Source organism: Trachurus trachurus (assembly GCF_905171665.1).
Source record: "Trachurus trachurus genome assembly, chromosome: 24".
Lineage (NCBI taxonomy): Eukaryota > Metazoa > Chordata > Actinopteri > Carangiformes > Carangidae > Trachurus > Trachurus trachurus.
In genome coordinates, this window is record NC_139910.1 from 13483904 (window position 1) to 13511858 (window position 27955).

The window sequence follows — 27955 nt, forward strand, 5'->3', positions numbered from 1 at the left end:
AAAAACGCGCGTCACCAGCTCGCGCGAGACCACTGCTGCTGCTTGCTGCTGCTCGTGCACGTGTCTGTCCTCCTCCTCAACCTACTTTGCTGCAGGCTCGAAAACTTCACAGTTTTTAGCCAATTCCAGCTGTAATATCTGTCCATGTCGGCTGTGGAAGTACACTTCAAGAGTCGGAGTGACACCTCTCCCTCACTACTTCCGGCACACGGGTTTTACGGGAGTTAACGGTGAGTTTACTGGGTTTATTTGGCGTTGTGGTTAACTTACTAGTGGCAAGAAGGCTTTTTCATTTTTAAAAACGCCGTCTGTTTCCGAGTTTCCTCTTCCGGGCATGAAAAAGTTAGAAACAGTTACTAAAAAGCAGACGGTTTCACTGATATAAACACGTTTTTATCTCAGTTTCTGTTCGATTATTATTCAGTCACTGGGGCTTGTTGTCCTAGCTACCACCGCGGCATTTGGTTACCATGGAGACGGAGCGTGAACGCGCAGAGAGACTTCTTGTTCACTCACATTTCAAGTGGTAAAATCCACCAGATTTAGTAATTTATTATGAAGAATACAGCCCCATATAGTGTTGGATTTATTATTGTGACACCCTCAAACCATCAATATTGAAAATCTTATTGCATTTTAACCACAGTAAATGTATTGAAAAACAATTTATGGTCAGATTTTGAGACAAATCAATGTCTTTACCAGCCCTAGAAAACCCGTAGGACTGTTGGTATCATTTTAGTGGAGACAATGTGATGTTAAAGGACAACAGTTGGAAAGGGAAATGCCAAACTAACCATCAGTGGTGAATAACTGAGTATATTTACCATAGTAATCTGACATTTGGTGTCGCAACTCAATGATCACTCTCTTTTTTAAATTGATCAGCAGCCTGTCTGTAAAATGTCAGTAAACATGGAAAGATGTCTGTTATACTTTACAAAAGTCCAACTTGACAAATTCACATCAATCTGTGAATATTTGGCATATCTGCTTCTTGAAAGATATCTAAAATGATGAATGATGGAGATGGCTCTGTAAAATATGATGATACTTAATAGATTAATCAAGTCAACAAAAGTTTAAATAAAAACTCACTTTTTATTGGCTACACCATTAAAACAACAGCTGTTTTCTCTGTTTAATATCACTCAATAAATATTTTATATCTTTCAGTTCTGAACTGTTGGTTCAACTAAACAAAGGTTTTGTTTTTCATAAGCTTGTGATTAATGCTTTTGTTGAAAGTGCTTCCATATTTTTGTTTCAGATTGATTATACAAATCCTGGTGTTTCTACTTGTATAGGATTTTAATATTGGATTTTCTTATAACAACTTCACAAACATTTCTATCCTGTTCATTTTTGTTCAGGAATCATCCCATCAGTGATACACGCTGTAACCACTCACATAATGAAGTCAAACCACTGAAGTCATTTGCCCTCAGTCTTGGCAAATGTCACATATAGGCCTAAATGGCCTCTATGGAGAGGAAGCACGAGAACTGCAGCCCCTTGTTTCCACGGCGCAAATCTTTGACGAAAACAAGCGCAGAAATTGTCAGTGAAGCCAGACAGTCCTTGCGAGTTCAGTCCACCCAGCGACCGTTTACTCCCAGAGATGGACCCAGGCAACTCTTTGGAAAGAGCTCTGTTCGAGCAGACCGTGACAACAGACCTCCATCTACCTTTAGGTTAGTCACAAACTCAACAACTAATTTTCAGTTTTTCGAGTGGGTCACATTTAGCCTGACACAATAATCATGCTTTTTTTTTTTTCATATTACAGTCTTCATGCTCAAAATTTTGATGCCCCTGATTCGAGGCCTGGTTCAGGGACTCGCCTCTCTCCACTGAACCACGTAAGTTCCCGCACACAGTAAATTTATATCAAGGTTATATTATCAGAGTGTTACCATGAAAACTGCCCTCAAATACACTGCAAAAAAAGCAGTAAATGGACTATATTGTGTGTATGCCTCCATATCAGCACTGGTGAATACTTCTCTGCTTTTAGTAAATGGGATTACAATGTTAATATACTGAATAAGAGTTAAGGGTAATGCAAAAACAATAGTAATGGGATCTCTGTGTGGATCCAAGTGTTTTCATTGGTGGATAAAAGCCCGGGCTCATTGTTCACACCATCATGCCGCTGTTATGTTTGTGCTGCGCCAGAAGCCAAAGTTTCCAGTCCCCTGCGATGCTGAGGATGCATTCAGAGCCGTTCCCAAACCCCCCGCTGACCCACTGGAAGTGAAGAGGGGGCTGGCAGGGGCACGGGCACGCCTCCTGAGAGCTGGCTCTCTCACCACATTGCCTCCGATAGAGGGACACACAGATGGTAAGTCAGGGAAAAAAACACTGGTGCAAGTCTGGATCAATGGAGAAACCATGATAGACTGAACGAAAAAGGAAAAAGTGTGTATCTTCTGAATGCATGGCACAAACAAAGGGATTATTATTAGTTTATCATCTGTTTTACATTGCGTACAATCAAATGCAAATACGGAAAGTGGCATTTGTTAAACAGGTAAAAGGTGAAAAAAATAGCACACCATTTATTTCAGTCGATGCATCGCTCTAAATCTTCTGTGCAGACGCCAGTGCTAAAGCAGTTTTCTCAAATGGAAATGAATAGAGCCATTCACATGCTGACATTATACCTGATTTACAATCTTTGTGGTTGGCTGGATGAAAAACGTAATTTACTGCCGCTGTTTTGAGTGTAAAATGACTACTCTCCCTCTCTCTCTCTGTGAAACCGCTCTGCTGTTTAAAGCAGTAAAATAGATAATGGAGTTTGACTGAATTATTTTACCTGTACACAAACATTGTATGTGTGCAGCATGCGATTGTGTACGAATGAATGAATGGACACTTGTACTTTTGGCCAGTGAAAGAACTATAAATGTGACTGAAGCACACAGCAGCAACCTGTAAATAACTTGCCACATCCTTTCTACGTGTTTAGTGACAGAAAGATTAAACCCAGGCCTAGGACAAAAGCAGCCGTCAGCTCAACAACTCCCCAGCTCAGACCACACCAAGGTCCACAGTGGTCCCCCCAAACCTGGACCACACAGAGCAGCAAGTGAAAGGTAACGCTTTCTTCCCCCCTCCGTTTGATTTGCAAGATCTGTCCCTCTCTCTCTTCGACCCTCCCACCTTCAACTGCTCAGCCTTTTCTGACTGAACTGACAGTCTGACAATAAGTTGAAGATTTATTGCTACACAAACCATTACTAGATGGAGTTTGTGCCTCCTTTCATTAAATCCTCCTCCCTCTTGCTTTCTTGCCTTTCTCTTTTTGCATTGCCCCAGTGTTGAATTCGTGGAGTTTCTAATGCCTTTCAAGATTCTTGTTTTCCCATAACCTACCCCACTGCTGTGGAGAGGAAATTAAACCAAACCAACTTATTGTAACTGTTAGTGTTTTGCTTTACTGTACCTTTAAATGCCCAGTCTGTGATCCAAATGTTAACAAGAAATTACTCATCCAAAACTTACAACACAGGCCTGGAAACTGCGAGCACTCTCAGATTGATTGTCAAGTCAATATTGTACAAGGCTTAACATTAGAGTGGATTCTGTACAGTCAAACTCTCTTTTAATTACAACAACAGTGACTTCCAAGGCAGAAAGTTTTAAAACAACAAAGGTTCTTGATCCCTAACCCTAGAGTCAAACTAGATGTATTGAGTTACCAGTGATGACAGCTGAATATATGAAGTCAATTACACTAGTGGCAATGGTGTCACTAACTAACAGATAGAACAAATTCCTCAGCTTGAGACGCTCGACCCCATGTTAAACCCTCATACACTTTACTGTACACTATATCTTGGTCACAGTTAAATCCAGCTTCTTGGCGAGCTTCATCCCCAATGAAACTGCCTCAATCTGTCATTACTATCATGTGTCAGCTTTTACACCTTCACAGTGCAGAGGAGCTAAAAGCTCTGCTTTTTTCTGCCGACCTCATCAGCTGTGTGTCAGCATGAGGGGCATAACTCTGGGCGTGAGGTCGGGGGCTGTCGTTACAATCCATCCGCCTATCGACTGGGTGGGGCAGCTGGGGCTATAGAGGGGGGACAGACCATAAAACACTTTTACAGGAAATCTGGGCTATTGCCCACAGCATATCCTCCTCCCCCACAAGCCAAGTTAACACGCAATGTTTGTATAACTTGTTGCTGACAAAGAGAGGTCTCCAGAGATCAGACTGTGGTCAATTTTTGATGAAAGAGGCTAAGTATAAAGACTTCCCCGTCTTGATTAGCGTTAGGTCAGAGTTTTTGAAGCACTCTTATTTAGGGGTACAATGAACAACACAAAAGGCGCATTAGACTGAGACATTAAGAGTGAATATCGCACAGATAGTCAAACCAGAAGTACAATAACTGCAAGTGGAAATAGACACAGCATGACAGATTAATATGATGAGTTGGATGGAATATAAAGATAGGGGAGATTAGACATCCACTAGGTTCTTTTTCTCCAATAAGCCGGAGCTTTATAGCTCCAAATGGCTCTCTATTAGATTTGGGTACCCATCTGGGCAAGGCTGGCAGCAGCGTGTGTTGTGACTGCAGTGCACTGGCCAGGCCTAAGACAGGGATGAGGTCATGTCTCAGAGAATGCAGTATCACACAAAGAGGCCTTATTATCAGGCTCTTAATCCTATCATACAGAGCCAAAGCCCCCTCTCTGACATTCACTGCAACATGCCTCAGCCAGCACTCCCTGCTGCATATGCCCTGTGTGCCAGCTTATACCAATCACTAAATCTCCTTCAAAGCGAAAGTGCTCTCTAAAGTAACGACCACATACTGTATATATGTCATCCAGCAACACCTTCAGGTGAGAGAAACATTGTTGCAATAGCTTGTGTCATTTTCTCTCTCATACCTGTCAACAGGACCATGAAATGAAGCTCACTTGAGCGTATAAGCTCAGAGAAATATTCCACCTCCAGAGTCGGCCTTTTGTACTAATGTCATCCTTGAAGCTTGTGCAGATCTGATGTCATTACAGTTCAGCATATCTATCATATAGGAGTGATTCTCAATTCGTGAAGTACATTTTTTTCAATAATATAAGCTGATCAGGATGACTCAACACGCGACGTGTGTTTATCTCTATTTATAAATTATGTTTTCTCTCAGTCACATAGTAATCCACCATGAGGGACACCACCTGTCATGTTTCATAGAAATTATTGTAGCACTGACACATTTTCGTGTGTGTGTGTGTGTGCGAGTGAGTGGAACAGTTCGGACCTGACAGTGACACGCACACACACACAGGGATTAAGTTTCAACAGTCATATGCAGAGGGCAAGCCACAACACACAACCCAGCATGACACAGCGCATGTGTTTTGGGGCACACTTCTCAACAGCAAGACTGTGGAGACGGCTCACATTGACAAATCATGAACAGCTTTAACCAGACTGCCCACAAAGCTTAGACCTTAGTTCCTGTCTGTTGGGGATTGCAGTTTGAGATGCTCGGTGTCATGCACGCAAGCCCCAACAACCAGGATTCACTCACACGCACAGAGATGAAGCTGTCAGACACAAACAAACATATGATATATATACTGATGTGTGTATTTTCATAGAGTAGATAGATACAGTATGTGCATACATATTAGACACACACAGCACCTGCACACACGGCTCAACCTCTGCTGCAACAGGGACACCTAGTGGCACTTTGAGGAACAAAACCTACAGGCTCATTGTCAGAGTATCAAGTCAGCAACTTTTCATTCTTTGACACAAGAAGGAATGCTTTAAATATTGTACTCTGTCTTAGTTTATTGTTTTACTATAATTCCAACATCCAAATTAAGCAGAGCTCCCAAGATTTTAACAAAACAGGTCAGTAGTCAGGTCTCGTGTGCAGAATCTGAAGTAACCACACTCTTTGTGTGTTTGTTTCTTTGTCCCAACAGTGGAATAACGCAGCCTGATGTTGACTCAGGAGTTAGACCCACAGACTGCACAACAGGACAGAGAACAGGTTTGTCCAGATAGAGTAAATTAACCATTCTGCTGTTTTGTTTTACAGAAACTGTACATTTTGTACAGCATGTAGTATAGAGTATAGTTGGTGTACTGTTACATACCATTAATCTATTCAGTGGTTTCATTTCTGCAAAAAAACAAAACAAAGTCAATGTGCCTGAACATATTACCACAGTACACAGTCCTGGAGGTGGAAATGTTATTTCACCAATAATATAGACACACCTCTCTGTAAATGAACAAGACTTTGTCAAACTTTGATTGGGGTGTTGTTGCTAAGGGCCTCATTTCCACCACGAGAGGCAGCCAGCCAATAGCTGAGAGAGCTGTTGGTTTGGGCAACCACAGTTTCCTGCATCACACCAAGCAACAAGCAAGGGGAGTATGCAAATGTTCAGTGCAAAAAAAAGAAAGAAAAAAGAAGGGTACAGTGTGTGAGAGACTGCAGACATTTGCGTGCACCAACACACGTGTTTTCATCGCACATGCAGACTATTTCACATCGGCACAGACACAAATCAGAGGAAGTTTAGCTGTGGATGGTGACCTTTCATTGTGGCATCAAACTTCCTGCTGTTTTATTTTAAGACAGTGAACTTGTGAACCATGCTTGCCACTCATGTTCGCCGTCTGCATTTGGAGGTGGCTCACTGCAATTCTCTCCACATATTTCAGGGCCGGGGAACGGAGACAACACCACAAGCTCGGAGGAGGATGCAGAGTCATCGGAGTGGAATAACACGATTGGTCCGCTTCTTCAACAACTGGAGTCTGTGGCTGCAGGTTGTCTGGCCCGTGCAATAAGGAACCACAAAAACAAAGTGCAAACACATGACATACATATTCAACAGCTTGTCGAAGTAGATAGTCATACATAAGGTCTTACAAAATGAGAAAGCACTATCATTTATCCATTGAGGAAAGGCAAACAAAACACATATTGTTATGTTTGGCATCCATACAGAACTGTCTCAGCCTGAGACTGCAGTCTGGCACCCATGAAGTGAAATCTATGACTGTAAATATTTCAGCACTCTACAAATTTAATGGAAAATTCATTTGAAAGATAAATATTAAATATTTATTGCACCAAGTGCCTTCTGGCTCATGCATAAAACACCTTTCAGATTGCAGTGGGAGATTGCAGCGAAGTGTCGAGTGCGAGACTGCAGCCGACCTTTTTTAGAAAATGGCCAAACCCTGTTATTTATGCAGGGAAAACATTTATTTTACCTCAAAAACAAGGAAAAGACTCCACCCTCTCTCTTCCTCTGCGTCAAGATCGGAGCTGCCTGTTGCAGAATTGTTTCCCTGCGTTTGACTCTATTGAAAGCTGCTTCTTAGAAAAGGAAGGGCAATGCCGTTTTACTCCGGAGCAATGTATTATTGATGCTGAGAATTTAACGTTCCTCATGGAAAATAAGAATTGTACACCATGCTCCAGAGCCCGAATGAATTACACATACATATCACAACACACAAACAAGTTGTATTTAGATGGATGCACACTTTCTGAGCGAGTGGTTTCATTTTGGGATGTTTACTTTCTCTGTGAACGTTTCACACGTCGCCCTGAACTTGACTTGTAATTTCTCCTCTTCCCTTTTTTTTTCGTAATATGTGCTTTCCTGTGCTGCCAGGCTGCTCTGGGGGCTCGGTGGACCGTCTGTGTGATTTGTGTGACCGTCTCCATGGCACCTTGGCAGAAGCAGACATGCTCGGCCGACGCTGTAAGAGGAGGTCAGGGATTCTTCGAACACTGTTCCGCCTCATCGACCTCAACTCTGCCCAGCTCAACCTGTACATCGCCACGCTCTGCCTCGCTGTGAGTCATCTGTGTGTGTGTGTGTGTGTGTGTGTCAGTGTGTGTGTGTGTGTGTCAGCATGTCTGCTAGTGCTACTAAGTCTCTATCACAGAGGGCATCCAGGGCCCTCAAGTGCTTCATATAAAAGTTATGTGAGGAGATTGTTTTGTGTATTTTTTTCTTTCCAGCTGTGTGTCAGTGGAAACAACCTGCTCAACATCTGTAAGCTCATCTTCCAGATCAGCCGCAGTGAAAGCAACGACATCCTCTTCCAGAATAACTCTATTATAGGTCAGAATCCTGTATCGCATCTTGTGATTTAAATGGACTTGGTGTTAAATTTCTATCCCCTTAACCCTGTCATTAAGAACGGCAAATATCCTGTGTTCTTTCCTTTTGTTTTTATCCGTGTGTCTAGACTCGTTGCTGGGCGTACTGAGCCACGAGGATGTGTCTACATCTGGAGAAGCTCTCTTGTACTGCATTGGCACTCTGAAATTTCTCTCAGGAAGCAGCGCAATCCTCAGACTCCTCCTGGACAAGAACTGTATCGGTGTGGCTCACAAACTCCTCCAGAGGCTTCACACCGTAGAGGAAACCCACTTCGCTATAGCTGGACACATCCTCGTGCAGGTGACAGACTTTGCGAGTCATTTGAAACGGACGACAACCGAAGAAACAAGGCTGTTTCTAGCTCAATGGAAAAATAACAAAAAGTGTTTGTTGGCTGGTGTGGATTTCCCCACCGTTAAGACAAAATATTTGTGTTCATGTTTGGTATAGAAGCTGCTACAAGAGCTCTGTGATGTTCTGTACTGGCTTGGACATTTCAGTCCGAAGCACACCCTGCCTCACTCCTCTGAACATAATTGCAGTTAACCACACAAGTAGGAGCCAGTGCTTTATTTGATATACAATACAAGTCATTATGCTGTTAGAGGAAGGGAAATACGCAGACCATGACTTTCCAGAACTTGCATTGGTGCCGTGTGTTTGGAAATTTCTGTTTCCCTCCGCTGATAGAATGATTGATGTCCATACTGAATAGTTTCCGGTCGCTCTGCTGCATGCCGTCCCGTACAGGCCAGCGGCCAGCTTTAATGAGCATATGACTGACATTGTGTGTGCAAGCAACAATACAACACTGACACGCAATACTGACCTAAATACGGACCCCTAACCCTTTCTGTGTCTCTCTGTCTGACCTCTGACCCCTGTAGCTGACGGCGACCCTGAGGAACCTCGCAGATCACCCCGATTCCCGTCCACTCTTCGTGTCCTTCTCCGTATTGCCAGAGCTTTGTCTGGTGCTGCGCCATCACAGCAGAGACCAGGACATCTGCACCAACATTTCCAGAATATACAGGTTATCACACACCCGCCCGCACGTGATTTTCATATGGTTAGAATAATATGATTCATTGCCTCACCCCGGTTGTGGTTTGGAGTCAAAATTGTCTTTGTTGCTGGGGATTATTTCTCTCTTACTCCTTCCTGCTTCTCTCGTCAGCTCACTAATGTAAACCATCACAACCTGTAATGAGCTGTATCAAAACAGACCATCATTCACATCTCACCCTCTGTTCTCTGCTTTTTCGTCTTTCACTAGCAATCACTCTCCCTCTACAGTAAAACCCCCTCTTATTTCATTTTCTTTGATGATGTTTCTGCATGACGTCGGGTCTCGCATAACGGTTACGCAGCATTTATCAGAGGGGATGACAGAGGCGATACATGTGTTCATCATACACATCTGTACCCTCACAAAAACATCTGATAACTGTAAAACTTTGAGGGTAAAACTTTGTACTTATGACCAAACAGTCTAATTCAATGTAGTCATCAAAGATGGAGTCCAGTCAGTGAAATCAGATTGAAGATGTGGGTTTATGTGGGCTAAAAATAAAAATCCTCTAGAGAGAGAGACCTCAGAAGACTCAGGATGAAGACTGATTGATCTTCATAAAGCTGAAACGATCACAAAGTAATCTCAGGGAGTTTAGATATCGATCAGCACAGTCTGACAAACTGTCTAGAAATGGAGACAAGTTAGTTCTGTGGTTACTTGCCCAAGACGTGGGCGTCCGAAAGGCACAGAATGATTTGTGAGGTAATAAACAACCTCAGAGTAACAGCTGAAGGCTTAAAGGAATCGCTGGAGTTGGGCAACGTCTTGTTCGTGTTCATCAGTCGATCAAATCAGCTTCCCCTCAAGTTTGCCAAAGAGCAGTTTGACACTCCACAACACCATTGGGAAAGTGTTTTATGGACTGATTGTTTGGGAAGAATATGCAGCTCTGTGTATAAAAAGGGGCTCTCTGCATACCACCATGAAAACATCATCCCCAAGGTGAAGCAGGGTGGAGGGACCATCATGATTTTTTTGGGGCTTTGTTGCCTCTTAGTCTGGAGAGCTTGACATCATCGAGGGAAAAAATGAACTCTGTATCTTACAGGGTAATGTCAGGGTGGCTGTTCGCCTGCTGAAGCGCAGGAGAAACAGAGTGACAATGCAGTACAAGTCAATAACCCTCAACAACAAAGTAAATTTACTCCAAAATAACTTCACAGTCAGGATCTGGAGCTTAATACCACAGAGATGTTGTGGATTGACGACAGAAGCAGCAGCTCTGCAGGAAGAGCGGTTCCAAAACTCCTCCTGAACATTTCGATCTGTTATTAAACCCAAGGGTTCACTTCACATTTTTCCACCAGCACTGTGAGCCATTAATGGGTGTGTTCGGTACAAGACAGATGATTGTAATCGTTTGGGTCTTATTAGCTTAAGCACGTTGTGTTTATCTGTACTTATGACTTAGATGAAGATCAGATTACATTTCACGACCAATGAACAGAAAAACCAGGTCATTCCAAAGCGATCACATACTTTGTCTTCCCTCTGTACTTACTTCGGACACTCAGGAGTAAATGCTTCGCAGTATGTGCCAGCTGTGCTCTTGACCTTTCATAGAGGTGCAGGGGATAATTATTCTGTGTAAAATCCTGGCACTGTGCTTTGGCACCAGCCTTACCCGAGTCCCTGTGACCCCTCACTGCACACTCAGTGTCCTCTGACACAAATGATGAGTCCTCATTTTGGTCTCCAGGCTCCTGTTCTGGCACAAGTACATTATCAATTAGAATATTTAGTGCAGAAAACTTATGCAAATCATTAGGCATCACATTTTGAGTTTGTTTTCGTACTGTTTAAAATGCATTCTGCCTGAATATTTTTGTCCAAGATAACGAAAACATAACAATTAGACCCCAGGAGCCCCGGCCTGCACTTAACCATTAGTGGTGTTGATTTAATATCTCCATATTTAGTCAGCATAGCGGAGCAGCCAGTGAGTTTAATGGTTGTGGGTATTTGTTGTCCCCTCTCTCCCTCAGTAAACTCTCCTCTTACTCGGAGTGCCGCCTCGCCCTGGCCCGGACCCCCGACTGCTACCAACTATCTTTAGAACTGCTGAGCAAACATCGCCAAAAACAGGTGAGTCCACTCGCCTCCTCTGTGTTTGTATGTGTATGTGTGTGTGTTTAAGTGTGCACGTCTCAGAGACCGCAAGTTTTTCCAGTGTCCATGTGATGCAACTCCACTAAGCATGTTTACCTTCAGAGCGAGCTGTTTATGTATGTCAAGTCCAAGCACATTTGCGGGACATTGTGTCCATCTGCACGTGGTGTTCCTGTTTCAGTTTCTGCTCTGCTATATATCTGTGTGTGTATGTATGTGTGCGTGTGTGTGTGTGTTTTGACACCTTATCATCCCTGGAGGGACTGAGTAAGTCAAAGAAGGGAGGGGGTTAAAGACAAAAACAAAGGAGGTGAGTTTGAGTAGAGTGTAGGTGATGCAGAGGTGGAGGGGGAGGGGTTTGACTGGTAAACGTTTTTTAGTGTAACTGGGAGTAAATACACACCCACAACTTCAAATACAGATAAACAACTGACAGCGGGAGGTGATAAAACAGACTCATACTGATGCCGGTTATTGGAGAACTGGTTATCCTTCTGGTTCACCTGCTCTTCGCCTTATTTACCTGAGCAAATCAGCCTAGAAATGTGACGTATGGGATCTAATTTGTTTCTTCTCGGTTAAAGCTTCAGTTGGTAACTTGAACAAAACTAACTTATTGTGTTGTTTCATTAAACTGTCCATATGGCCACGCAGTAAAATGTGAGACTTGTAAAATGTGGTAATAAGCAGCTCCATTGGTCCCTCCTACTGCCCCTACAGCGATTTGCAAAAATCCACCGCGCCCGAGACAAAACAACCAATCAGAGCCAGAGCAGCGCCTGATGGAGTGTCTGACATCCGTCAATCACTCCACACAGACTCGGCGACACGCCCCTCCGTTCGCTCGCCCTGCCGCTGGCTGCCGCCCTGTCAGAACTGTGTGTAGCGGCAGCGAGCTAGTGAAGCTATGGCCGAACAACAGCCACCTGCAAAGAAGCTGCCTATACCACGGCTGCCAGCAACGGCATATACGGCTAAAGCAACGAAAAAGAAGGCGACTGAGGAAGAAAAACAATCGAAAAAGAAAGAACTTGACCGAGCTCGAGATAAAACGAGGGTCAATATCGGAATAGCTTTTCAGAGGTGGAGGGAGCTACGTGACCTGAAAGGATTTAAAACCGATTCCGAGTTGGCAACGTTTCTGCTTGACAGGTAATTAGCCCTGCATGATATTTGTTTTGATTTTTTATGGGAAATTGTTCCAGTAAACCTCCGCAGCGAAGTTAGCCTACGGTTAGCTCCGTCACGTAAGGTTAACGTTAGTGGCTAGGCAGAGTTAGCTTTTTTCTGCTGCTAAGGCTAACGTCACTGGTTATCATTTAGATGGAAAACAGTAGAAAAGTTTCTCTTTTCTCCAAACATGATATAACTCACTGAAATAAGTGATTCTTTTCTTTCTTATTTTTGCCAAGTTAGTAAATGTTGCCGTAGCTGTTCGTAGATTTGTCTGCTTATTTGTCGGCCAGCAGTGTTGATTATCCATAATGTTGTCTAACTTCAACGTCGATGTAACACGCTACCTGTATGAACTTAAATTAATGTTAACTACCAGCTGACATGTCAGGAGGATATTACCTGAGTTAGATGTATTTGTTCATGTTTTTTAAACTGACGAACAAAATACTGAATTATATTCTCTTGCAGATATCAGGCGGAATCTGTGGCGACAACGTCAACACCAACTAAACGGCGGCCGGTGTTGTGGCCCTACTGGTTTCAAGTTAACTGGTTACAGCTGCAGATGTTTTGCGCTCCCTGAGCAGATTCGTCACAAATTCACAAACATAAACAACATATTACCAGCGAGTTTCAAGCCACAATTCACATCTACCGCGGCGAATATGCTGCTGTGAGTGAGCACTAACAGTTACGTACCAGCCACATGAAAAAAAAAATAAAGTGGAGAAAAAATAATCTTCACACATTTGCGTGGGTCGGGACTCGATCTCGCTTCAGCAAAACCAATTACACCACTAATCACCTGTCTACCTCTGTGAGCCACTCAAGCTCACAGGTGCCAGCCGCTTCACTGGATATCAGTCAATTACGTCACTACAGGTAACGTTTTGACTCGAGCTGACCTGAAACAACTGGTTACCATCGGTTTGCCTTTGAAATACACGGACAATGCCTCGGTGTATTGTTCTTTTTCCTCCAGTCTAATCAACACATTCAGCGCTACACTTCTCTCCGCACAACGCTACGCACCACAACAAAGCCTGTCGTGTTGAGAAAGTGATGAACTAGCTCGGAAATACTGTCAAAATACGCTCAACAATATGTAAACAAAAGCGAAACACTTGAGCCACTGCATGTGTACATGGTTGAAAAGTACTACTTGCATTTAATCACATTACTGTATTGCGAATGTTTTGTGTACTTACATTTCTTTACACTTCTCTACAGATCTTATAAAACGCACAACGTATTTATTGGCGTGCATTAAAAGAAATGTTCACTTCAAGTCGCCGTGGTCGAGGAGGAGGTGAAGTTAGCTCTGAGTCTACCTGTTTCTGCCTGATGCGTTCAAGGGAACAGGGCAGCGTCGGACGTGAGTCGATTGTTTGAAATTTAGATTTCGTGTGTCGACATATTTTATCATTGCCCTTTGTAAAGGTATACTTTTCATTAAAACTAGTTTGACATTCACAAAAAAAACTGACATATCTATGACAGAAAATCATTCTGGACTAATGTTCAAATAGAGATTGATAATTTTCTTGCCATTTAGATCGCCATGGACCCAAAACTGTTTAGTTTGTCAGTTTTTTCTGTGAATCCGTCCGACGCTGCCCTGTTCCCTTGAACGCATCATAGCCACAAGGCAGAAACAGCAGAGGTTAACATCACCTCTTCCGCGAACCACGGCGACTTCAAGTGAACATTTCTTTTAATGCACGCCAATAAATACGTTGTGCGTTTTATAAGATCTGTAGAGAAGTGTAAAGAAATGTAAGTACACAAAACATTCGCAATACAGTAATGTGATTAAATGCAAGTCGTACGTTTTTCACCCATGTACACATGCAGTGGCTCAAGTGTTTCGCTTTTGTTTACATATTGTTGAGCGTATTTTGACAGTATTTCCGAGCTAGTTCATCACTTTCTCAACACGACAGGCTTTGTTGTGGTGCGTAGCGTTGTGCGGAGAGAAGTGTAGCGCTGAATATGTTGATTAGACTGGAGGAAAGAGAACAATAAACACCGAGGCATTGTCTGTGTATTTTCAATGGTAACCAGTTGTCTCAGATCAGCTCGAGTCAAAACGTTACCTGTAGTGACGTAATTGACTGATATGCAGTGAAGCGGCTGTCACCTGTGAGCTTGAGTGGCTCACAGAGGTAGACAGGTGGTTAGTGGTGTATTTGGTTTTGCTGAAGCGAGATCGAGTCCCGACCCACGCAAATATGTGAAGATTATTTTTTCTCCACTTTATTTTTTTTCCCATGTGGCTGGTACGTAACTGTTAGTGCTCACTCACAGCAGCATATTCGCCGCGGTAGATGTGAATTGTGGCTTGAAACTCGCTGGTAATATGTTGTTTATGTTTGTGAATTTGTGACGAATCTGCTCAGGGAGCGCAAAACATCTGCAGCTGTAACCAGTTAACTTGAAACCAGTAGGGCCACAACACCGGGCACGTATCCTATGCCGGCACTTTCCAGCATTGTTGGCGAGTTACCCTCTGATAGGTAAGAAAATTATTGCCCAATTAGATTCATGCTATGTACCATAATTAGTTGTTTGGTCAGGCTCTGATCATGATCATTGATTATTTTTAGGGACATTGTGGTCTGATATCTACTATTTGACTGTTTTGCAGAGATGATGACTTTGCTGGGGAGGGTTTTGGTGCCAGTGAGGCCGAGGACCCTGGCATTAAATTTTTAGAAACAAGGTATGTTGGTTATCAATAGTAATGAATCCCAAATCAGACAGATAACAATACCAAGTGTAGGCAGTAATCAGGGCAGTTAGGAATGTTAAACGGTTGTCTGCTGAGAAACAACAACCCCCTTCACACCACAGCAGACACCAAATCCTCTACTAAGTTTCTCACCATACAGGAGAGGGATGCTAACATGGTATTTCAGAAACAGAACCCCTGGACCCCCCCCCCCCCCCGTTTACTTTGAAGCATTATGCTGATGAAGTCCTTAGAAAGACCATTTCTGGCATACATCATAGACCCCAAATCACCATAGCAGAGTCATTATATATATAACCTGGAATATGTTTGTCTTTTACATTTGTTTTTCTGTTACTTTCTTTTTAGTATGACATCCCTGGACATTCAAGATGACATTGATGAAGATGACTTCAATAACATAAAAAATTCTGTGTAAGTGTTATGCTTATCTACATATTTTATTTGAGTTTTGATTGTTTACTGTAATTCACCAACATGTTTTATCTTCAACATAGTATTGACTGGGCAGAGGACAAGACGTGGTCTCCAGGTGAGGTCACAGGAGATGTTTCATCCTCAGAGGAAGATGAAACCAGAGAGGAGGACAGTGACTATGACGACAGCGATGATGAGGATTACATCCCACCATTATGTGTTCGGTAAGTTCTTCACCAAAACCTCAGTATCATGAACACAACTACTCTCGTTTCTCATTGTTTTTTCTATTCACCCAGAACTGGTGGTGCCATCAAAACAAAAATATGTCTGGATGCTCTTCAGTCCATCAGCATGGAGGACACCGTATATGATGTTTTAGACACAGAGCCAATAGAAACACCACCAGTGCCAGAAAAACATCAAGTGAAAAGTGAGGACGACATCGTTGGACACCATGCATCCATCACCTACCATCTCTGTTTGGAACAGCTTGCCGGATATCTGTTGCTCCCCATCCCACTTTGCACAGTGAAAGATCCAGAGACCTCTATTGAATGTCGCGCTTCCGCACCGTTTAGGATACAGACCAAGTCTCGAGGAACAGCTGTCATCATGCAATGGGTATGTTAAAACTATGCAAAACAATTATGTCTTTGATTTACATGTTTGCGTTATCAAAATTGCTCTATGTATTACATCTTATTTCCTAAATCCCGGTTTTCTAGATCTGTCCAAACAATCACTTTGTCTGGCAGTGGAACTCCCAGCCTACATTCAGGTATGGGATGCAGGCTGGAGATGTCATGTTGGCATCAAATATCATTCTGTCAGGAAACAACTATGCCAAAATTGCACTGCTGTTCAAATTCATGAACATGGGGGTAGTGGACCGGTCAACCTTCTTTCGAATCCAAGACTCTTACTGTGTTGATGTCATCAAAGAGTTTTGGAATGACAGAAGAGCAGACGTCATTTCCCGGCTGAAATCAAAGGACAACATTGTCGCACTTGGTGAGTTTATAGTGACTCATAGTATCACTAGCATCTGTTTCGTGAATCTGTACTGACAATGTTGTTTTAAGCTTTAACAACATTTTTTTTCTTGTGAATTTTTCATTATTCTTAGGTGACGGGCGTATGGACAGTCCTGGCTTCTCTGCTCAGTACTGCACCTATACGATGATGGAGAATGACACTAAAGAGATCATGTCAATTGTCAACATTGACAAACGAGAGACACAGAGGAGCTCTGTGATTATGGAGAAGGAAGGCTTCGTCAGGAGCTTTGAAAGCCTGCGCGAGGACGTGAAAGTTGTCGAAGTGTGCACAGATGCACATTCCCAAATTTCTGCTCTGTTCAGTAAGTCTGTGTATGTTTAGCCTTATTATTCACAAAATAACAACTTCCGGATTTTCCATTCACCATCACTCCTGCAGGCTCATACATACACTCATATACACTTCTTGCATTAATAAATGTTTGCTTGACCACAGTAACTATTACATCTAACAACTAAACAGTATTCATAATAAGTGTTTTGTTGCACTTGGACACAGACCCAGCAAAAGGCAAATACAAGGACAGCGGAGTACGTCACACTCTGGATATGTGGCATGGGTCCAAAAACCTTGGCAAAAAAATACATGCAGTAAGTGTTTTTTTTAGAAATGCAAACAGCAACGATCAGGCACCTGTATGTTTCTCAAAAGTAATGTACAGTAATTATCCATTCATTTGCCCTAACGGGATAAATAAGGTATGGTATTCTCTACTCTATTTAGGCAGGCCAAAGAAAGGGTTGTTCCATCCTTCTGCAGTGGAACAAGGACATCTGCAACCATTTTTGGCACTGCTGCAAGATGGCAGAAAACTACGATGACTTTTTTGTGAGTAATCCAATTATATACACTAAAAAACATCTTCCTACAGTGAAGAAATGATGAATGTGACACAACTGTGTAAATGTAAAAACAATTACGGGTGCTGCTTTTTCAAATTAAAAAGCTTTCATGTTCTGTTTCTTTTCTGCTTTAGGACATGTGGATTGGCCTCCTTCACCACGTAACAGGAGAACACGAGTGGTCCCTTGATGCCTGCCAGCATGGCCCCTTGGAGGAGGACAGGGACAAGGAGTGGCTGAAGAAAGGGTCTGTGGCCCATGAAGCACTGGCCGAAATTGTTCTCAATGAACGCTGGCTGAAACAGGTCCACAAATACTTGCAGTTCAGGTATGATTATGCAGTTTTCAAATCATACGGCTTTGTTACAATACGTTTCAGTAAGTAACATTCTCTGACATTTCTGTTTAAAAAACAGGTCAACAGCGGAGCTGGAGTCATTCCATAATCACATCCTCATGTATGCCAGCAAACGCTTCAGTTTCAGTCCTCCAGTGTATCAAGCCCGAACCCTACTGGCTGCCCTCGACTACAACCACCATGTCCACAGACCACCTAAAAGAAGACAAGATGGCTCCATACAGTATGTTATAAGCATAAAAAATGTCCCTGAGTTTATCTTTTTTCTCACCATCTCAGCCAATACATTCTGTACCTACAACAAATGCTCTGAAATGATGTTTATATGCTATATTATCCTGGTTACAATGTGAATACTCTAGGTAGCATCCAGATTTATCAAACCCTGGATAACATGCTTACATGTGCAAGACATGATCTGCATAATAGAAAAAACTGATCATAATAACAATACTAGAGTAGATGTTAACACACTTAGTGCTGTTTGATAGATACATGTATAATTACAGTGCTTATTTTTTTTTAATGTTTTTAAAATTATCAGGTTATAGAGAATTGTCATATGATTTTCATAGTCTTTACCTATCACTAATTTCAGGTACCATAAAATCTTCAATAAGAAGTCCAGGAAGTGGAGTCTGTATGCACTGAAAGAAGACAAGGATTACAAATACATCCCAGCCCTTCAAAGGGCTATAGTAAAGGAAAGGCTGTCTTCAGGACGTGGGCTACCTCGCCATACAACTATGAGGCCAGAGGACCCTCGTCATCATGGAGTGCTGTCTGGCATACCAGCTCCAACCACGCAGGAGCTGTTGGAGACCCAAATTAGCAGGGGCAAGGGTAAGAATGACTGCTATGTAGTTACAATAACCTCTATAACGATTGTAGTAGGTACTAAACTATTTTAGTTTGACTGATAGGAAGAATTACCCCTCAGGATGTAATAATTAAAAAATCCAATTCTGATCGCATTTCCAATTCTTTATGCTTTTTCCACAGGCCAGACATTGCCACAGACATGAGGCTGCCCTTGCAAAAAGAGAAATGGATGTTTGTTTGATTACAAAGTCAAATAAATGGGGACCACTCATCTAAAATTGTTGTCTTTGTTTTCAGTAAGCTTGTTATGCTAGAGACATTTCATGTTTAGTTTTGACCCAGTTATTATGATTGCTTCAACTAAAGGTATTTCAAATACTGTACGGTTCTATATTTTTACATTTATGCAAAAAGAAACAAATCACTTTAGAAAACACACATTATTGTTTATTTATATAACAAATAGAACAGTAACTCAGCACTCACTACAGCTAGGGCTGCACAATATTGAAAAAAAAACTAACACTACAATATTTATTTTTTCTGCGATATATATATTGTGATATAAAATACAATAAATGTATATATACATGTTAACATGACTCCCAATTGTAACAATGAAATTATGAGAACTAAAAACTCAAAAAAAGAGGAAAAACATTGCACATCCTGTTATGCCATTATTGCACATGCACACACTACAGCATCAGTTACACCCTCCGAGGAACAAACCCCCTATATTGTCCATGTGGATCTGGAAAACGGTCGCGGATTTTCCACACGCAGCAGCTTGGTATAACAACCCTGTGACCAGCACCTAGAACACCATACTGCCAAGCAACAAACTGTCTGTATGCTGCATGACGAAACTGTCTATTGTCTTCTCCTGGATGTGGGAGGTCAGCCACAGCACGCAGCTCGTTCCACATCCTCCTGCCGAGGCGCAACACTCCCTCCTGCAAAATGTAGACCTCCATGTGTGGTAGTGTTGAAATGCACGTTTGTGGCTGTTGGTTGCAGCATTTCTGCTCCAGTAGCGTTGGCATGTCTCTGCATCTCTGGCAGATGCACCAAGAGGGCTGGAGATGAACTGGAGGAACTGGTGGAGGAGCATCAGGTACCAGTTGGCTGAAGACATCAAATATGAGACTGGGGTCCCTTGACAAACTTCGCTCCAAAATGGTCCGTGCCTGGAGTAAATCCAGTCGTTGAATTTGTTCCTAGAAGTAACAAGATGAAGTAAATTGTAATAAAAAATTAAAACAATAATAATAATCACTGTGGCTCGACAGCTAACAGCTGTTACATTACATACAATCGAGTATTTGTCAATTTCAGACAGTTACTTACATGTTCATATGCTATCCGCTGTGACATCAAACTCTCAACCCGAGCAATGTCCTCAACGCCAAGGTCATCAACTGTTTGGACACGACGGCCTCTGCCCCGTCGACCCCGGCCCTGACCCCGGCCAGATGCACCTCGACGGCTCCCTCGTCTGCCCGCCGCCCGTCTGCTGGTAGAAGCAGAGGGGGTGTACTCCTCATCGGAGCTCTGCCGCTCGGTCTCAAAACTCTAACATATCAACAAATAGGCAACATGTCACACATCAGAAGCATAGACTGTAAATGAGCTTCTCTTTTACTGGCAAACTAGGCTACGCTAATGTCCTAAATACTGTAATAGGCTACTGTGTATAAATGGCGTGCTAACGAACCATAACCTACATTTTGCTACTTGAAACACGGCAAAGTAACATCAATATTTGAGTTCTTATTTCCAAATAAACAATTGAGTAACAACTTCCGAACTTAGGTATAGCTAGCTAGATTCTTATTCAAGCTTATCTAGCCGTGTGGAGTTGAATTTAAGTTTTTATCTTACCGGTTCGCACTCCATGTCGCGTATAGCAGTCTGCCGCTTCACGTCACGTTCGGCTTCAGCGACGCTTCAGCGACGCGCGAGCGCAGCACAGCCGCGGCAGGGAGGAGGGGCCAGGAGGGCCAGGAGGCAGGGCATGAGTGCACCGGTGAGGGAGGGGGGGTGACGTCAAGCTTGTGTTGGTTCAAATTTTTAATCTAAGTCTGCTCTCTTCTCCAACTTACCAACTGAAGCTTTAAGGTGCGATAACTCATTGAAAGGTTCGGGTGTAGTTACACAAACACATTTACACTGCTCCATACCCTCCAGGGGGAAATGACTGACACTGACAATAGCTCTACTTGACAGGGCATGTTCTCTGAGCTTCGGGTGAAATTGTTACTGATCTTCAAATTGTAAACACGGTCTCATAACATTTAATGTTGTACATTTGTCATTTTCCCGTCAGAGATGATAAAACCTCTACTGCTGAAGCTTTTAGTCGACCAGGAGGAGAATTAAAATGTTATTGCCTCATGTTTTTCTAGCTAAGGATTTTTTTTGTTGACGATTTCTGCCATGGTGAGACTGATTCTAAGTTGCTTTCCTAAAGTACTGCATACATTAAGATTATAAATATGAGTCCAGGACCGAGTGCAAGCTCATATCATAGGCCATATACTGTCTGCAGCTGGGCTTTCAACCAAATATGCAATAGTAAGAAACATGTAAACAAATCTTTGGTTGGTCAGTTGTCATTCAGAAGCTTGCAAAAAATTAGATAGATACAATACATCTCCCTCTGTTCTCCCACAGGACCTTGTTGTGCGTCTTCTTTTCACCCTCGGGAACCTCACGGCCAAATGCGACGAGGCTCGGCTGCAGCTCTTCCAGTGCCGGGGCTGCACGGACGTGCTCCTCCAAGTGTACGACAGCTACCAGCGAAGACATGCGTCGCCGCAGCACGCGCCCTCACAGACGGGCGAACCGGCCGTCAGCGAACCCCTCGGTCCTCCGAGGAACAAGCAGGAAGACGACGATGTGCTGGTGAAGCTGGTCAGGGTGCTGGCGAACATGTGCATCCATCCGGCTGTAGGTCCGGCCCTGGCGACCAACACCGCCTGCATTCAGCTGCTGATGGAGACACTGGGTGAGCAGAGAGCAGCAGGAACTCACACACACTATGCACTATGCAACTTTTCTTTCTTTTTTTTTAATACTTTTTATTTTGTATTTTCATTTTAAGGGAAAACAAGTTGTCAACAAGCTGTCACAGAAATAAAACAAAACAAAAACACAGACAAAAACATGGAGGCTCTTCTGTTGATAATCCTATATTTAATGTCCAGTGTCTTTGCTTGTTGATGTGTAGCGTCCTCAATTGTTTTGATAAAAGCAGTCCATTTCTCCCTTAGATCTGAGAGAGAAAGTCATCTTTTCCATTGAATACATTTCCTTCACTCTTTTTTAATAATCACATTTTCGTTTAAGACACAAAAACAGAGGACCATCACATACAGTCCCCAAAATTATTGTCAAAAAGTCCAACAATCAGCAGATTTAGAGCTGTTATACACATATTTGTATCTATACCATGCAGAGGAAGCAGCGAATGTCAATCTGGAGTTCTGATAAGTACAAAAATAGATGTTTTGTGCATTGTAAGTACAGTAAGTATCTGCTAGGTACCTGACCACATCCCTTGTGCTGGGAACAAGACATGACTTTGGTCGAAAACAGACTCCTCATTTGTCTGTTCATTCCTCTGCTCGCTTTCCTCTTCAGTGTTTTCTGTTCAATACGCAGCACATCCTCTTTTGGTTTGGTTTGGCTTCTTTTCTTCTTTTTTTTTTAAGTCTGACAGAGCGAAGCACGTCGCTGCAAGAGCAGGATGTTCTGTCACATCTCACAGCCGACTTGGTTTGCGTGTGTGTGAAATTCTCCCATGTGGTTAGATGGTTTCAGGACAGGTTGAACTGATACGCAGGTGGGTGTGAAAGTCTCAATTTCTCTGTTGCGTGCCTCCTACACATGCTTCACGACAGTTAGGAGAGACAATTAGATAAACAAGACACAGGTCGAGGTTGTGTAAAAACAGGCAAAGTTTGAAAGTCGAGGCGCGTGTGTGGCGGAGGCCAGTGAGTAAGATGGGGAGTAAGTGAAAACAAAAACATGAAGTGAGCTGTTGAAGGGGAATATGGAGCTGGTGTGACAGCTGAAGACAGAAAACAAAAGTCTCAATAGAGGATGAAAGAGCAGGCTCGGCTGATCGATGAACCGTTTTGATCAGTTCATGACAGGCGGTGCTGCTTTACATTACAGAGCTTTGAAGAGGAGGCGAGGGCCCGGGGGGCACAACAAAGCAGGCGTTCTCAGTCAGACCCAGAAACAAAATTCTGTGCGACACAGGCGCCGGTTGACACTGCAACCGCAATCCCCGCGATTTATGAGCGAGCACGCGGCATCTGCTGCTATATCAGGAACAGACTCGGCTTCCAGGCCCCTCGCACTGTCATGGCTGCTCGGATTGGGTCACGCTGACCTTTGTGTGCGGCTCATAATCGAACTGACTGTATCAGGACAGAATTAACCACAGATAACAGCTGTTTTTATGACACTGTCACACTGTCATATCAGTGTGCAGGAGCTGCAATATGCAAAAAGGCTGAAAACCCAGGAGGGGGGGCTGACTGTCTGTATGCATTTATCTTATTACTCAGTGCTCTGTAAATGTATATCTATTGACACCTGCATTATTCTTGGAAATGTGGAAACTTTACACAAGAAATGATTCAATGCTTAACAATCGACCCTTATTTTATCTTCCTACTTCATTAACATAAAAAGGAAGTGATGCCTTCACCTGCATTCATCTGGTTAGTTATCATAAAAAGAGCTATTCTGAGTTTTCCCGTCACCAGAACAAGGTTCACTTCACATGAATGAAAAGTGAGCAGTCATAATTTCAGGAGCATTAAGGCCTGTTCCTCATGGCTGTGCAGTGTGGACGCCCCCTCAGTTTGCTGCACCGCATGCAGGAGGATTTCTAGGGAAAAAACGTCCCTTTTTGAAACAATCATATTAATTAACTCCATTTTTCTTTCTTGTTCTTCGGTGTGTGTGTGTGACACAGAGTTGAGGTCGGTGCAGGAGAGTGAGGAGCTGCTGGTGAACGTGGCGGCCACCATCAACAACCTGTCCTTCTACCAGGAGGAAAACTCTGCAGTCAGACACAGTCGACTCACCATCGCAAAGCGTAAGACTCAACAAGAGGAAGATTTTAACAAACCAAAAAATTCTAGTTGCTAATTTTGCACAATTTTATCGTACCTTTCTTCAAAACTATCCTCCCTGATCCCTCCCTCCTTTCTCTCCCTCCATCCCTCTGTTTTCTCTGCTCACCTCAGTAATGCTGAAGTTGTTGCTCAGCTCCAGTATGGACGCCATGCTTGAGGCCACCCGTGTGTATGGAAACTTGTCACAGTTCAAGGATGTGCGGGACTTTATTATGCAAAACAAAGGTAAATGGTGGACTCAGACACAAACAGACACACACAAAAGACACAGTATATTATTGTCAGCCATATTATTATACTCTGTCATCAATACTGTAGTTGGCATGTTAGAATTAAAACGTCCTTTCTGTTTAAAGACTGATGAATAAACATATAAATAAATTGAAGAATGCACCTTTTGAATGCATAACTTTACAGAAAGCTTGGTGCTTTGTCACAGACCACCACCACACTGTACTGTTGTGTCATGTTTGGGCTGGACTTATCTGCAAGGCCAGCAACAGTCAGTATAAACATGCCCGCTGACTCTGGTGATAGCGGTGCCCTTATCTTTGCCCTGCTTTGTCCTCACCCGCTCAATCACCCCGTCATCTCTCTCCACTCTCTCTCTCGTCCCCACCAGTGCACCAGTTCGTGGTGACGCTGCTCGACTCGAAAAGCACCGAGATGTGTTTTTCAGCCTGCGGGGTCCTCACCAACCTGGCTCTGGACCCTCCCAACCGGGTCAGCCTCGCACTAGAGGGGGCTGCTGCCAAGTAAGGACACTGAGGGAAAGGGCTCGTTCATGTGGGGCAGTGTGTGTATGTATAAGTGTACACAACAACACAGGTTTTTATTGTATCTGACTATCCACAGAATTTCCCTCTAAATACACTCAAGGTTCTAAAAAAACAAAACCTGGATTGGTTAAACAACTCCAAGACGCTCTGGTGGACAAGTTGTGACCCGCACATTCACCACGCTATGAGATAATTACACGTTACGAGACGGAGTTGTTTTAGAGGCAAATGCAGAGACTGCTTGCCGAAAAACTGTCCCCAACGGAAATGCACATCAGCGGTTTTGCATGTATTTACCTCGAAAACAACTCTGTCTCGTAACGTTCCATTATTATCTCATAGCGTGGTGAATGTGCAGGTCACAACTTGTCCACGAGAGCAGTTTGGAGTTGTTGAATTGTGTATTTCATGAGTTTGATGAGGGAAACCAAGAAAGCCTTCGTAGCGTAGCTCTGAGCAGCTCACGGCTCTGCTCCGCCGCTCTAAAAATAGCTTGCACCGACAATTAAAGGTAACAAACCTACTCCTAAGACTATAGGGATTATGGCAATGGGCCAATTTGTCTAAATGTTGAACTATCCCTTTAAGAGAATCTTGGTGCCAATAACGTGGAGAGTAAAAACAAATCAATAAATAACTGATAAATGAATTCCATTAGTTTCGTGCCAAGGGGAATCAGACTTGGCAGCTGAATCCAGGGCTGTGCATGAATCATGAATAAAGAGCAGCTGTGAGAAAAAGAAGGAGAGAGATTCTGTTTGTCGAAGCAACAAACGGACATGTTGAAGTCGGATGAGAAGATCTGTATCAGTGTGTGAAAATGAATGTTTTATTATTATTATAAGAACGACATCTTGATCTTGTTCTTTCTCTGGACCTGAACAAAGGCCAGGACTTGTGGTGTGGAGTTTAATGTGCTCATCTTCATACAGCACATAACCTCTTGCATATATATCTGCAGAAGTAAGTGGCAAACAGCTAGCCTAGCCTGTAGCGTGTCACATTTGTATGAAAAAAAAAGCATAAACATGTCAAGTTGTCGTTTTACAGGGATTTATGTCAGAGGGACAGGCTCTCACTGTTTACAATATCTGAGTTATGCTAAGCTAAGCTAAGCTACGTCGTCGTCAATCTTCTTATCAACCCCTCGACAAGAAAAACAAAGAGCTAAACTGTTCCTTTCGGAGCAAAGGTACAGTAGCATCCTCTCTGTAACAGAGACTCAACAGGGTTTCATGGTGTGCGGGGGCGGTGGGGAGGGGGGTGCGGTCCTCATTTTCACTGGCATGAGCACAACAACAACAACTCCCCCGGCATGAACAAGATGCAACTAATTCAAGCTGCGATGTTATTTGTTCTCAGTGGTTGTGCAAAGTTATTATTGCTGATTTGTCAGTTTAGATCAATTTGTACAGTTTTAACCGGTGGGAACTGAAAGAGGAACAGATTCTGTGAAATTATCTTCGAACCATCCCACAGCATTATCACTTCTAAAAGTGATCCTTGCTTGAACAATTAAGTTCTTATTTCCCCTTTACACACACACACACACACACCACACACATACACACACACCGTCCTCTTTCAGATGTACATGCAATGAAGTGGAGCTAATGCCAACAAACCTGCCGGTCATGTGAATCCTGCTCCCTGGAGTCATATGATGTGCCTGTGTGTGTGTGTGTGTGTGTGTGTGTGTGTGTGTGTGTGTGTGTGTGTGTGTGTGTGTGTGTGTGTGTGTGTGTGTGTGTGTGTGTGTGTGTGTGTGTGTGTGCGTGTGTGTGTGTGTGTGTGTGCAGTCTGGTGGACAGTCTGAGAGACTTCGGACCAGGTGATTGGCAGCTGGCAGGACAGATCTGTCAGGCGCTGTGGAACCTGATCGGCGGCAGCGGCGGTCCGGGTTCGGGTTCGGAGAAGCTGCTGCTGGACACAAAGGAGAGCGAGTCGCTGCTGGAGATCCTCGCCACATACTTAGGTTGGTGTTGTTACTGTATGAATCCTTACATAAGAAGGGAGGGAGCCCAACGCTGGAGAGAAACACGCTCTTACTCACACCAGCCAGCCAGCGGCCCCCGGGGGGAAGGGAGGGACACAGATAGTCACACCATCACGAACACCACAACACCTCGACGGTCACATCTGGGAGCTGCCTGAATATAAAAACCTGTCACTGTAAAGCACTGAGAGTGAACCTGAAACCAACCGCCTTCTCCCTCTCTTCTCATCTCATGTCCACTGTTTTTAATTCATTTCATAGATGAAGAGGAGGCTCTGAAGTGGGTAGAGAATGAAGACATGAGAGATTTTCACAAGGCATGCTGGGAGATCGAATTCCTACCTGTAGCTCAAAAACTGACGGAGACGCTCCGGCCCTGACGACACGACGGCCCGACACACTGACACGTGAAGTTAAGAGTCATGTTGCCATAGAAGCAAATCCTTTATCCTCTATTAAAACACCAGAGGATGATGCATTTGTCGCATCTTATTAGTATGAAACACTCATCTCCTTGAGGTTTAAAACGTGGCTCTGAAATTTAGTAGCTGCCCTCGCAGAGAAAAGCAGAGACGAGGCGCTCAGCTTGAATTGTAATTTGCGAACACGTCAGTGTTTTGAAGGCAGAAAAAGTATCAAAACACCTTTAAAGCATCCCAGACGACGGCAGCTGAAGAATAGTTCATGTCTCCGCTGTCCAACCACACGTCCAAGTACATTACCACTGCTTGTCATTTTGTAGACGTAGGACTAAATAATTCATAATTCAAGCTGACTACAGAATGACGCTGTTTTTCATGAAGATACCAACTTATTAGAGCCCGTTTTAAGGCCTATAGACGGTCAGTGTTTCATACTCACAGCAATAGATTCTTGGTTGAGAAGCTTTTATGTCTGATAAAGGTAATTATGCAAAATCTAAGGAGAAAAATGTGTGGATAGATTTAGATTCATCTACAGACAAATACTTGCACTTCTATCCATGTATGATTTTTATTCATTTTCTTAACATCTTTGTCTTATCAATACCAGCAGCCTTTTTAAAAGAAACAAAATAACTTTTTATGCACTTTAACTTTCACCCTCACAACGCCTTAGTTTCTGGGTGGCTTCACATGTACAGGGATAATTTAATATGAGTTCTTTGCACATTTATGTAACAGATTTGATCTGTTTAGTGTTGTTGAGTTGGTTTTATGATGATGTAGTCTGGAAAACAGATGACTAACCAGAGATTTA

The 27955-nt window shown here is 43.1% G+C and overlaps 2 protein-coding genes across 2 annotated transcripts in view; one reads left to right on the forward strand and one right to left on the reverse strand.

The window, feature by feature from the left end:
- Nucleotides 1–27955, reverse strand: part of ostm1 (osteoclastogenesis associated transmembrane protein 1) — a 181554-nt gene that overhangs the window by 141369 nt on the left and 12230 nt on the right. The window lies entirely within an intron of this gene.
- On the forward strand, nt 50–27944 carry armc2 (armadillo repeat containing 2). The gene is made up of 18 exons (XM_084001075.1): nt 50–230; nt 1374–1694; nt 1790–1862; nt 2179–2344; nt 2975–3101; nt 5962–6029; nt 6710–6817; nt 7675–7859; nt 8028–8130; nt 8258–8472; nt 9060–9205; nt 11233–11332; nt 21462–21795; nt 23779–23901; nt 24053–24166; nt 24564–24696; nt 26520–26695; nt 26978–27944. Exons 2-18 carry the CDS (start codon nt 1477–1479, stop codon nt 27094–27096), a joined length of 2508 nt encoding a protein of 835 aa, XP_083857201.1. The 5' UTR covers nt 50–230; nt 1374–1476; the 3' UTR covers nt 27097–27944.